Source organism: Eleutherodactylus coqui, chromosome 2 (genome assembly GCF_035609145.1).
Source record: "Eleutherodactylus coqui strain aEleCoq1 chromosome 2, aEleCoq1.hap1, whole genome shotgun sequence".
In the NCBI taxonomy this organism is placed as follows: domain Eukaryota; kingdom Metazoa; phylum Chordata; class Amphibia; order Anura; family Eleutherodactylidae; genus Eleutherodactylus; species Eleutherodactylus coqui.
This window is the reverse complement of record NC_089838.1, coordinates 297,283,186-297,296,323: the sequence shown is the minus strand read 5'-3', so window position 1 is coordinate 297,296,323 and position 13,138 is coordinate 297,283,186. Positions and strand designations below refer to the sequence as shown.

Here is a 13,138-nt window from a genome sequence, read left to right as displayed (position 1 = left end):
AAACTTTTTTTGTCTCTTTAGGGGACTTTCACACAGACCCATCAGGACCCCCGATCACATTCCGGGGGTCCAATGGTGACAGCCCTTTACATGCTGCAGTCACACACACTGCAGCATTTAAAGGGTTAACACAGCAGAGATCAGAGGTTTTCTCTGATCTCTGCTGTAAGAGCTGGTGCCTGGCTGTCCTCTGACAGCCAAGCACTAGCTTTCCCTGCCACAGAGACCATCAGCTTGCTTCTGACAATCCCATAGTCTCTATGGCAACCTGTAAACAAACCAGTGCAGGAGTTTGAAATTAAAAGCGGGAGATTGTCGGCAGATCCGGTATTTTAAATTAAGGCCTGTTTCACACTGCTACAATGTGAAGCTTATGGTTTCCCATGGGTTCTTTCACATTAGCAATGTTTTGTAGCCTGAAAGAACCCATTAGAAATCACGGGCTTCACATAGATGCGTTTTGTAGCAATGATTTTGTAGCCCGTGTGAAAGAGGCCTTAAAGACACAGGAGGTGACTTCATCCTTACTTAAACCAGGAGTTGCAGCCACATGTGTGGCAAGAACTCTTAAACCTCCTTCACATGGGCGACAAAGTCGCACGATTTTGTCGCATTGCAACAATGCTGCAAATTGCATGTATGCGAAGCCCATGCTTTCCTCTGGGTTAATTCACGCATGCTTTTGTAGCATGCAACATCCGGACACACAAACCTTGCGGGTCCTGCGATATGCTCGCGAGCTGCAAGGTTTTGTAGCCCATGTTTTCCTATGGAGCCTTACACTCTGTTGCATCGCACAAAAATGCTTTTTTTTTTTTTTTTTTCGTGCGATGCAACTTTGACAGCAGGAAATCCTACTGTCATAGCCATAATCTAAGCCCTGGCTGCAGTGGGAAAAAACCAAAACAGTATACATCACAGAAGCGCTGTTAGCCGGTCGCATCTTGTCCCCGGTACTATTCTCCTTCATCTCTTCTGGCTGAGGATTGAAAAATCCCCGCCTCCTGGAAGCGCTGCCTCTGATTGCCTGATGCTTAGCCAATCACAGCCAGCACCTAATGAACCAATCACAGCCAGCACCTAATGAACCAATCACAGCCATTCATCGAGCACTGGCTCTGATTGGCTAACCGTCAGCCAGTCACAGCCAGCGCTTCCAGGAGGTGGGGATTTTTCAATCCCCGGCCAGAAGAGATGAAGACCTGTGCCAAGAACCAGGACTAAGCTGCAGCGGGGCCCCGGACAGTGCTCCTAAGGTATTGCATACTTTTTTTTTTTTCCTGCAGTCAAGCCTTATTTTCAGGGTAGGGCTTATATTTCAAGCCTCTCCCTCCCGAAAATCCTCGCATGTGGTGCTACAAAGTCGAGTGACTTTGTAGCACCACATGCGACTTTGTAGTGCTACAATATCGCAGTATTACTGCGAGAAGTCGCAGCGGTATTGCACGGACTAGCGATGCAATATTGCTGCGATTTTTCTCGCGGCGATGCAGTGTTGCCCGTGTGAAGGCGGCCTTAATGTATGGCTAAATCAAGTAAAATGATTAGTAGGGTCAATCAAACCATCAGCACCTTCTGTAAACATTTACAATAACTTCTAGCCCCTCATCTCAGTTAACTCTAATTCAACAGGAAGTTCAGGATTTAGTACTGTGATTTCAGTTCCATAGTAGCTGAAACCGAGGAGTTCCTAAGTTCCCATCTAGTAGTAACCATCCAGCTTCTTCAATCTCTGGGCTGGATAATCAGTTGGGCAAATGGGAAATGACTCGTAAAGGCCCTTTTACACACAACGATTATTGCTCAAAATTCGCTCAAAAGCCATCTTTTGAGCGATAATCGCTGTGTGTAAATATGTGCCCATTGTGCATTTACAGTGCACTAATGTCCATTAACACTGTCATCTTCATTTGCATGCAAGCGGGCCTTTGGGAGCTGTTTCCAGAGCCCAGCTTGTGATTAGTCTCGCAGCCAGCTGTGCACACAGCTGCATTGTTCTTGTCGGAACTGCTGGCAGAATACAATGTAATCTCTGACTCCTGTGGAGAACACAGCATGCCATCTGTTGAGAGATAAATTTCTCTCTCTGCGGCTCAACAATAGGTTTTAAGTTGACCTTAAAGTCATTCTTCAGACGAAAACTGCACGATGCCTGCGCTTACATGTAATGATTATCGCTCATTTTCGGTTGTTTGATTGAATTTTGAGTGATAATTGTTACGTGTAAATGGGCCTTAAGTGAGCTTCAGGCTTCATCAATTTGGGAGCCGTTCTGTAGGGTCACTGAGACTAAAGCTGTATTCAAACTAAATCCCTTGCCCAAAGTAGTGTCCCCTTTCCATAGATCCCAGGATCTCCTAGTTCCCTCCCTCTTGTGAGAACTCAACAGAATAACCAAGAACGTAGTTTCCTCTGTCTTGATGATAGAACAGTTCTACAATACATTGAATTCACAACAACTGGAAAAGCAGCTAAGAGCTCCGTTTCCAGACGGATTCATCTGGTTATGATTAATGCACACACAGCTTTTTAATAAACCAAGTCCTGAGGGCCATAAAGCCCGTTCTACCAGAGCCATGTCTACTTCGTGGCCAGAATCTGTTGATCAAGTCTATGTAAAGCGGCCATGTGTAAGAAATGACATACCTTTACCAAACATTACGCCCAAAGGCCAGGTCTTCATTTACCCGAACTTCTAGCCTGTAGAGTCCTTTTTGCAGTATTCCCAGTGTAATGCCTGTTTTGTTGGTACTTCTCAGGCAGCATTGTCATGGAGGCGACTGGAGAAAAGAGGAATTGAACTCACCGGTAATCTGGGTTCCGGGAAGTCTCCACGACGGCACCCATCTATTCCTTCCCTTTTTTCTGAAAACATGTTTGCTGTAGGTTTGGTTCCTACGCTTGTCTGCTCATTAAAAATTACTGATGGCTTTGGGAAGGGGGTGCTTTAAAACCTCTGACTAAGGTTTGTGGACATGACTGTTTTAGAGCTGAGATTTGGCTGTTATGAAAACAGTCATCACGGACGGGGAGCAGACAAATTACAATCACATGCAACTTCCATTACAGTCTATTTTGGCTAAATCATATGTGACTTGTGACCAAAAATCCAATTTAGCATTCCCCCCCCCCCCCCCCCCCAAGTGCTGCGGGCACAGTGGGTTTCAACATGACCCCATTAACAATCATTAGATGTGATGTGGCAGTGCGATACTGTGATCTTCATGTTGTGCGACCAAAAGTTGCCTGGTAGAGCTAGCCAAACTCTTCTTCATAGACTTCTTACTGTCCTATTTGTTTAGATGCGGAAGCCTCGCCCTCAGAAGGAGCGCATCCAGTGGGAGATCGGCATCGCTCATGCAGAGAAAGCCCTACGGATGACTCGGGAGGAGCGGATAGAACAGTACACCTTCATTTACGTGGACCCAGAGACCGCTCCTGAACCCAAAAAGACAGTCAGTAATAAAAGGAGTCGGAGGTCCACCTCTAGTAATGAGGCAGAACCGGCCCGTCCTAAAGAAGTCTCCTCTCCTACTTCCAAGCACTCCGCTCCTGTACAGTCCCCCTCCTCCAAGGACAATAAAGACTCTGTACCTGAAACTCGGAGGCAGAGCCAGCGGAAACAGGCTCAGGAAGAGGAGACCACGCCGCCGCCCCCCCAGCCCCCTCCCGTAAAGATACCCTGGAAGACAGCCGCTGCCCGCAAGTCAATTCCTGCCTCAGTTCTATTACACAAGGGCACAATTGACCTTCAGAAGTGCAACATGTCACCTGTGGTGAAAATCGAAAATGTCCTCGCTCTCCATAATGCAACTTCTGATGGTTTTGAACAGTTCATATACACAACCAAGGTAAGGGATTCCATCTGCAATCTTTCGTTACTGTGATGGAGTATCTAAGTTTCAATTCTGATCTTTTTTTTAATCATTTTTAATACAATTTGTAACTTTCTAATAAACGCCTGAGCACATTGAGGACTCTGCAACTTACATTCCTTTCGACCGAACTTCCACTGACCAGCTACTCCACCTGAACCCCCATACACATGCTTGCTTGTCTTGGGGGGAGCATGAGTATGTTCAGGGTAATCTGCTACCAGACTGCTTTGGCAGGGCTTATCTCCTACAACAACAAGGGATCGGGCTTGCTTAAATCCAGCATTCCCAATCCTCCTCTTACCTGACATCTGCGGCCCAAGGTAGTTGGAAGACCCTCATATATATTAGATGGTCGGATAGTTGGGTTCTGCCCCAATCCTGATCTGTATGAGGGCAGTCACAGCCTTAGATGGGTAGGTCATTTATACAGTAGCATGTTGGCTCTTCTGCCCAAAAGTTTAAAGGGACTCTGACATCAACTGTGAACCCTGTAAACTGCAGAAATGGGCTCATGGGAGATGCGGTGCTAAATTCAAGCATGCCTCTCTTTCCACCTTCACCTTTCCATTGCTGTTTGCCCCACAAAGCCACCACTCCTTGTATCCTGTGGGCTCCTCATGCAAGCGCCCATAATAAGAGATGGGGTTTGTCCAAAATACAGAGAAATTAAAGTAACTGCAGGGAATGTTCTAGAACATAAAAACCAATATGGCCTTTTCATTTCCCTACCACCCCTGCACCGCTCTTCTGTTAGTCCCAGTCAGGTTTTTTCCCCTACTACGATGACCTGCTGTAGATCCATGTTAATGATTCTGCTAGTCATTGGCCGTAGCGAATATATATCACGTGACCACTGAGTCCAGTGATTGGCTGCAGTGGCCATATGGATGTACATCATCACTGCAGGAAGACTGATGGGGACCTCCGGCAGATATAACCGATGCTGGGGTTTATATATCCTGTCTGGCAGCTTGTTTAATGTCTTGAACTCTCGCACCACCAATTTAACTTTTAGCGAAACACCTGATGTGGTTTGAAAGTGGGTAATGCTGCTCTACGAGGTACAGTTACTACTGACATGAGCTAAATATTAGTCAAAGCTGCCAATTTCATTATTTTCCCCTCAATTATGAGCCACTTATTAGGCACGTTATATCATGCAAATGATGGGTGACCATCTGAGAATTTGATACATCATGTAGGAATATTTTTGTTTCCCTGGTAGTTTGTTTATTTGGGGTGATTTTTCTGTGTCATTACTCTATATTTTTAAAAAACCCTTATATTCCTGCAGTTTTCGCTCTACTAAGCTTATCATCTGCTTCCTGTTCTGCAGAGATCACTTTTCAGTAATCCTTTCATTATCATGACAGGCAGGATTACAGTGAAAGGTGAGACCTCTGTATAGATAACCAAGGATCCACCATTCATAATGGGTGATAGTCACAGCTTACCTCTTACCCCTCTCTGCACAGTGACCTCTGTACAGGTTGCGTGCGCACAGCACTCTCCCATAGAAGTCAACGGGTCCCTGCCTGTCCATCGTATATATGGCCCATGAAGCTGCTGCACAGAACAGGAAGTGTCAAACTATTAAGCTTAGTGACCAGAGTGAAAACTGCAGGATATTAGGGTTTTTAAAATATTTTTAAGTGATATAGAGAATAAATTAAAACCTGTTTAACTTAAGAACCTAACATGTACAATAAATCCTCTTGTGATCATCACCACCCAGTGTTCAGTGGATAGCAATGTGCAGGTCTAATGAGCGGAGGACACACGTCAGTCACTCTTTCGATAGCTGGGTCTCTGCATAGTGATCCGCTGTCTATAGAAATAGCTTTCTGCTTGTCAGGAAGGAGCAGTCTCTGCTGTATACAGTAGCTGAGAAGAATTCTTCTTTAGGAAGGGTAAGAGGGAAATATATTGTCTGCTGCCAGAGGGGGAAGGAGACTAATTCAACCCAGATTCCCCCCCCCCCCCACCCCCCCAGCTGCACTAAGGGGGACACTGGGGAGTACAAAGTGAAAAAGGTTGTTGTTGTTTTTTTCCCTTCTTATCAATGCTATAAACATTTGGTATGAAGGCGATTGGCATGGGGTAATTCATTTTAAGGAACACATTTACAAGTGTTACTGCACTCTTGTTAAAGACTGAATATAAAGCATGCTCTCTATGTAAATGATGTGGCCATCTTGGGGCCACAGCTTCTTTCTAGAAGTTAACCCTTTTGCTGGCGGAATTTAGACATTTTGCACTTCCGGAACCAAGGACAAATTTTGACATGTTTGGATAAATCCTAAATTTCAAAATGGAGAAAAATCATTAACCCCCCCCCCCTTCAAATACCCCAACTGTACTATATATTATATAATCAGAAAGTGGATATCTGCCACATTGTGAAAGATGCCACTCAGCAATTTACACACGCACCTTTGTGACTTTGCATCAGTATGATTTTTCATTAAAAAAGGCTTAACTGTTTATACTCGTCACTAAAGCTGAATGAGCCAAGCAGAAAACTACTGTAGATGTCCAATATCTCCTTTAAAAAAAGCTCAACATGTGCAGAGCCTATATATACCACTTTGGTCTGCTTGCACATAGTTTCATAAAATTACCAGAACTAGAAAGGCCAAAAATGCGGTTTAAAGCTGGAAAAGTTAAAAAGTTACAGCCTATAAGATAGAGGAAATGCACCCCTAAACCCTATAGAAGCTGTGCAGTTACTTTTCATTTCCTGAGGGGAAACAATGCGTTGTTTTAGCTGTCTTGACCTAACATTGTAACAAACTGGAATAATATTACACGTATTTGCTGTATCTCAGGCTGTATTCCTGATAGAGCATTGATTTTGATCTTGTTTAAAAACAGATTCTTTAAAACCAGTCAGTAACTAAAACCCAATCTGCAATACAGCCTGAGAAATGGCAAATGGCTATATTACATACAATCTTGGCTACTGAAGAGTCAATCTACATGAATGTGGGTCGGGAGGGTTATCCTCTCTCCTTGTGGAAACACCTAGGAGACTTAGAAGGCCATGCATGCTCCTTTGGGAAATATATGCAAATAAGGAAGATGGAACAATACCTCTGCAGGCCAAATATTGGATGTCAACGTTCCTGCAAAGCAATGTCCGACCCTTTAGAACAATGACTGTAAACTCAACTGGAGCAATCCGTGCCAGTCAGCTGCTACTAAGGCAGATAGTCTTGGGGTGCATTAAAAGAGGTATAGGGATGAGAACATTATTCTTCCACTATATAAGGCACTCGTCAGGCCTCACATGGAATACTGCGCACAGTTCTGGTCACCGGTGCTCAGGAAAGATGTTACAGTGCTGCAGGGGGTTCAAAGAAGGGCAACTAAACTAATACATGGAATGACGGGACTGGAATACCCAGAGAGGCTATCCAAATTGGGATTATTCACCCTGGAAAAAAGACGGCTAAGGGGTGAACAAATAACTATGTATAAATACATTAAGGGACAATACAAGGATCTCTCCCAGGATCTGTTTATACCCAGGACTGCGACGGTAACAAGAGGACATCCGTTACGTCTAGAGGAAAGCATGTTTCATCACCAACACAGAAGGGGGTTCTTTACTGTAAGAGCAGTGAGACCGTGGAACACTCGGCCTGAGGACATCCAAATGGAAGAATGTATCAAGTGGGGTACCACAAGGCTCTGTCCTAGGGCCAGTGTTCTGCAACATTTTTTGTAAATGATCTGGAGGAGGAAATTGATGGAAAACTGATCAAATTTTCCAGCAACACAAAGCTAGGAGGGATAGCTAACACTAGGGGAACAGAGAGAGAATTCAAAGACCTAGAAAAGCTTGCACAGTGGGCAGCGACTAACAGAATGGTATTTAACAAGGAGAAATGCAAAGTCCTACATCTGGGTAAGAAAAATGAAAAAAGCACATACAGAATGGGAGGAATTGGGCTAAGCAGCAGCACATGTGAAAAAGACTTGGGTATACTAATGGATCATAGACTGAACATGAGTCAACAATGTGATGCAGCAGCCAAAAAGGCAAACACAATTTGGGATGTATTAAGAGAAGCATAGAGTCTGGATCACGTGAGGTCATTATCCCCCTCTACTCTTCCTTAGTCAGACCTCATCTGGAATACTGTGTCCAGTTTTGGGCATCCCACTTTAAAAAAGACAGACAAACTGGAGCAAGTTCAGAGAAAAGTTACCAAGATGGTGAGCGGTCTGCAAATCAAGTCCTATGTGGAACGGTTAAAGGATCTGGGAATGCTTAGCTTGCAAAAAAGAAGGTTGAAAAGAGCCTTAATAGCTACAATTATCTGAAGGGCTGTCACACTGCAGAGGGATCAGCCCTATTCTCAGTTGTACAAGGAAAGCCTAAAAGCAATGGGATGGAACTTAAAGGGAGGAGACACAGATTAGATATTAGAAAAAAAAATTCTGACAGTGAAGGTGATCCATGAGTGGAACAGGTTGCCACGGGAGGTGGTGAGTTCTCCTTCAATGGAGGTGTTCAAACAAAGGCTGGGCAAATATCTGTCTGGGATGATTTAGTGATCCTGCACTGAGCAGGGGGTTGGACCCGATGACCCTGGAGGTCCCTTCCAACTCTACCAGTCTATAGGACGTGGTCATGGCAAAATCCATAGAGGAGTTTGAGAGGACTAGACATCTTTTTATAGTGCTATGATATTACAGGATATAGACATCAAATTACCAGAAGGGTTGTTGATCTCAAATTTCGATCCAGGGATTAATCTTGCTGCCATTATGGAGTCGGGAAGGAATTTTTCCCCCAAAATGAGGGTATCTTGGCTTCTTCCTCACTGGTGTTTTTTTTTTTTTTTGCCTTCCTCTGGATCAACAAAGGACGGGCGGAAACAGGATGAACTGGATGAACATTTGTCTTTTTTAGGCCTGGCATACTATGTTACTGTGAATGATTGGGAATTGAAAATAGGTGTTTTTTGCACGTCACAGGCCTCTGACTAGCCAAGCCAGAATTTTACTGTACACCGATGAGGGGCAAACACCCCGAAACAGTTGTCTGTGTATGGATTCTGGCTTGGTTTTTCAATTCCCAATCATTGTTCTAAAGACCTGTAAAAAGAGTCGGACATTGATTTGCAGGAATTCTTTCATCCAATAGGTGGCGCTGCAGAGGTATTGTTCCATCTACATGAATGTAGAACGTGTGTCCTTGGCAGCGAAAGGGTTGAAGGGGTTTGGTACCAGTAGTATTTCACCTCTACCTCCAGACACAACATGAAAGTAAATAGCTGAAAAAGGGATGAGAACTTCTCAGCCGAATTTCTTCATAAACTTGATTTGTAATAATCGCGTAGTAACATAGTATGTTAGGCTGAATGAAGACACGGTCCATCTAGTTCAGCCTGTTTCGACTCCGCAGCACCCCCACCCCACCACTTGTTGATTCAGAGGAAGGAGGAAAAAAAAAAACCAATGAGCCAATCTAGCTCACTTCTTGCCAACTCCATAATGGCAGTCGGAATAATCCCTGGTTCAGCGTTTGCTTTCCTACCTGACTCGCATTCTGCTTTCCTACCCAGCTAGAAATTCTTCCAGAAGGAAAAGGATAGTGCCAAAAGGGGTGGGTGGGGTGTTTAAGCCACCAAACACTGGTGGTCATTGAGTGCATTAAAGGTATAGTCCCATCTTGGCTGACTGAAGGGGGCAAACCGCTGAGACCCCCACTGATCCCATGACTTCCGCCCCAGCGTATTCTGAAGTGTGGCAAGTAGAGATGGCAAAGTGCTTGAACGTGATTATTTCTGGCGGTCCCATTGAAGTCAATGATGTGGATATGGGCCAGTGCTGCCCACACGTCAGGATGTGCCGGGGATGAAATCTGGAGATCAGCAGTCGCTCCCTTCATACCTGGATGGATTAGACCCCTATTCTGCAGATCGCTAGTGGCCCCAGTGGTTGGACCCCCACCGATCGGCTAGTTACCCTCTAACCTGTGGTAAGGGGATAACTTGCTGAGATTAGAATAAAACTTATAGATGTGATAGAGGGTGACAAGTTTTTCTTCTAACTGTTACAAAAAGAGACTTTGCAATATTAATGCAATATTTTTTCCAGTCTGTCCTGTTAAAATGCTGCACATTTCAAGTGTTTTTCATAGCGTTTTTTTGCAAGCATTTTTGTTGCCTTTTTTTTTTCCTTTTTTTTTCTTTTTTCTTTATTTATTTATTTTTACCATTTAGAACTTGCATTTTCTATTTCTCTGGCCTTTTTCAAGCTCTATAGAGAAACTTCAGAAAAGTTATACTCGGAGTGATGCTGTGTTTTTTGAAGGAAAGGGGGGGGAACTAAAACACCCCTGGCAAACCAAGAACGCTTTGTTTGTTAGTGTCTTTTTATATTTCGATTTAGGCTTTAAAGTAACTTCTTTTTGCAGCTTTTTTGCCCAAAAGAAGAAACTAAAAGCTCCAAGAAAAAACCACAAAACGCTGTGTGTGGATTCAGCCTAAAACTGGCACACGCCTAGTAAGGATAGTAGGTGATGACATTGGTGAGCACATCGCACTAGAACTGGATTGGTATGAAATGTAGCCTCATTTCTGATGCCCAAATAGTAGCTGTGTTCACGGCCCGTAGAAGGTTGGTGGAGGCAGACAAATGGTGGGGGGCGCTATCACAGCCTCACATAGCGGAGGTGGCCATACATGTGGATATCTTCACTGAAGTCTGCCAAGCAGAAACTCCTGAGGATAAAACTACACCTGTGGATTTAACGCTTGCTACATTAAAAGTGGTGAAAGCTGCGGTTTGATTTATTTATTTTTTTTTTCAAATCGTCCAACATGCTTGTTTTTTCCCCCAATATCCGTAGCATGTGGTTGAGATTCGTAGCGTCTCATCCGCTCATCCACCACAGGTTTTAGCTGTGCAAAATTGTGTAAATTCACCCTTTTTTAGACAGGCAAATCATTTGTCTATGCTAACGGACATCATGTCGATCAGCGCTCGTTCGTTATATTCGTACGGGCAGATCAGCTGCCTGGGGGGCGAACGAACATTATTGGAATAGTTTGTCGCTGTACTGCTATCGTTGGTGTACGGCGTATCTCCTCGTTCAAAATCAAGGGAATTCAGGCGCCAGTCAGCTGATGAGCGTTTGCTCATTCATTGGCTGATTGCTCCATCGGCGGGCGCTATAAACATGCCGACCAACAAACATTTGCGCCTTATGGCCAGACGATGTAAAAGGCACCTTTAGACTTCAAAAGTAAGCATTAAACACATATGTGGCCACCTCTCCGCTCCTTAGGATGACCGAAGCCTCATCAGAAACCCCTTTCTGCACTGGGAGCCCGCACTTGTGAATTTCGTATCGGACGTGCTTTTTCTTTGACCACAATGTAACATTTGTGTTTTCTCTTCAAGGGAGTTGGTAACAAGACAGAAATCACAGTCAAAGCTCCAGAAAAGACGTCGTCTGTACCCTCCCCCAATTTGAAGGCGGAGAAAATGTCATCCCAACACACGCCTGCTCCTGAAACCTCATCGGGGGCCACAGGTAGGCAAACTGCACGTGTCTGCCCCTAACACACACCTCCCTACTGCCAAAGTGAAAGGGGGAGGGGGGAAGAGACTGTTGAGCCCGCCGCCAAGACCTATAAACGTAATTAAACGGAGAGAGGACAATTTTTTTTCCCCCTTCCTAAAATCAGTATTTTCTCAAAAAAAAATGCGCTGTCACCCCTTTTCATATTTTTTTTGTTATATGCTGCTTTTTGTGCAATAAACGATACAAACATAACATGACGTTTGCATTGTTCAGTGGGTTTTCTGTTGTGTTTTACTCTCTGCAGACGAGACGGGGCTGTCCGCAGGGTTGTTCATACTGCTATATGCCTGGTATGTTTGTAGCGGCTATGGAATAAATCTGCAAGATAACGCAGTCCTGAAAGCTCTATTAGTTTTATACTGGGGGGCTTATTCCGAACTTAAAGCAGTGGCGAGATATTAGAAAGCAAAACCACATTGATTAGGACAGGGGTCCCCAACTCCAGTCCTCAGGGACCACCAACAGGCCATGTTTTCAGGATATCCTATAGTAAAAACACCTGGTGCAATGTCTGAGGACAGACAATAATTACATCACCTGTACAACACTGAGGAAATCCTGAAAAAATGACCTGTTGGCGGTCCCTGAGGACTGGAGTTGGGGAACACTGGATTAGAAGAATAGCTTTCAGAAAGGTTGCATCTGTGGCTCGGAGTAACTAAAGGAGTTCTATCACCTGAACACAAACTTGTACCGTGTACACTATTAACAAAACCGTGGTCCCTGGGTGGCGTTCTCACGGCCCGCCTTGGGATGGGGGAGGTTTTGCTAGTTGCACATTTGATTTGGCTGCTTCCATATAGTAAAGTGTACCTATCAATAGAAGTGCTTGGATACACACAATGGTAGTAAATCTTTCTTGCCTTTCAGTAACTAATAATCCATCCACCCACTGCAGTTTTTTCATCCAAAATCATCCAAAACCTCCCAGCAGAGAGGAGAGGTACACGCCCAATCTTTTTGTATTTTTCATGTATTTTGCATCCACTTTTGGCTTTGGTTTAAAAAAAACAAACAAAAAAAAAACACCAGCTCTTTTCTGTGGGGAAAAAAAATCTCCCTAAGGCCGCCTTCACACGAGTGAAAAGATCGTACGTTTGTGAGTTGCGAGACAAACAAATATGAACTCCATTCATTTGAATGTGGTCCTACACTTGAGTCCCCCCCCCCCCCCCCCCTCTTGTGGCATGTTTTATCTGGGTCTGTGATCTCATATCGCAGCCCTGTTGAAAGCAATGGGAGATCTCTGTGATCCTCTGGCGGTGACATCCGCGGTGGGGGATTCCCTTCATCCCTGAAGTGATGTGAGGCTGTTTCGCTTGAAAACGCTTCGCATCCCCAGGGCTTTCACATAAATAGCGAGGGCGATATCGGGCCGTGAATCATGGCCCTGCTATCGCCCTTGCCCGTGAGAAGTTGGCCTATGGACTAATTTGCTGTGGAATTTCCATCTGGAGCCTAAGCGCTGAAAATCCGCAGCATTGACAGTAGTGGTTTAGTAATCTCGTCTTCACACTGTGGAAATCTACCTGCAGAACAGATTTTGGATCTGCTGCAGATTTGCCTTGCGGATTCCTCCTCTTCAAATGAGAGGGTAAATTCTGTGCCAGATGGTGTGACTCTGGATGGCCACATGTGAACCTAGTCTTAGGGTGTG

General features: G+C 44.5%; 1 protein-coding gene across 3 annotated transcripts in view; it reads left to right on the top strand.

Moving 5' to 3' along the window:
* NSD3 (nuclear receptor binding SET domain protein 3) overlaps nucleotides 1–13,138 on the top strand; it is a 124,942-nt gene that overhangs the window by 28,104 nt on the left and 83,700 nt on the right. For all 3 annotated transcript variants that reach the window (XM_066593389.1, XM_066593388.1, XM_066593390.1), the window contains exons 5-6: nucleotides 3,303–3,851; nucleotides 11,298–11,430. In XM_066593389.1, coding sequence (XP_066449486.1) covers nucleotides 3,303–3,851; nucleotides 11,298–11,430 — 682 coding nt within the window. The remainder of the gene's footprint in view (nucleotides 1–3,302; nucleotides 3,852–11,297; nucleotides 11,431–13,138) is intronic.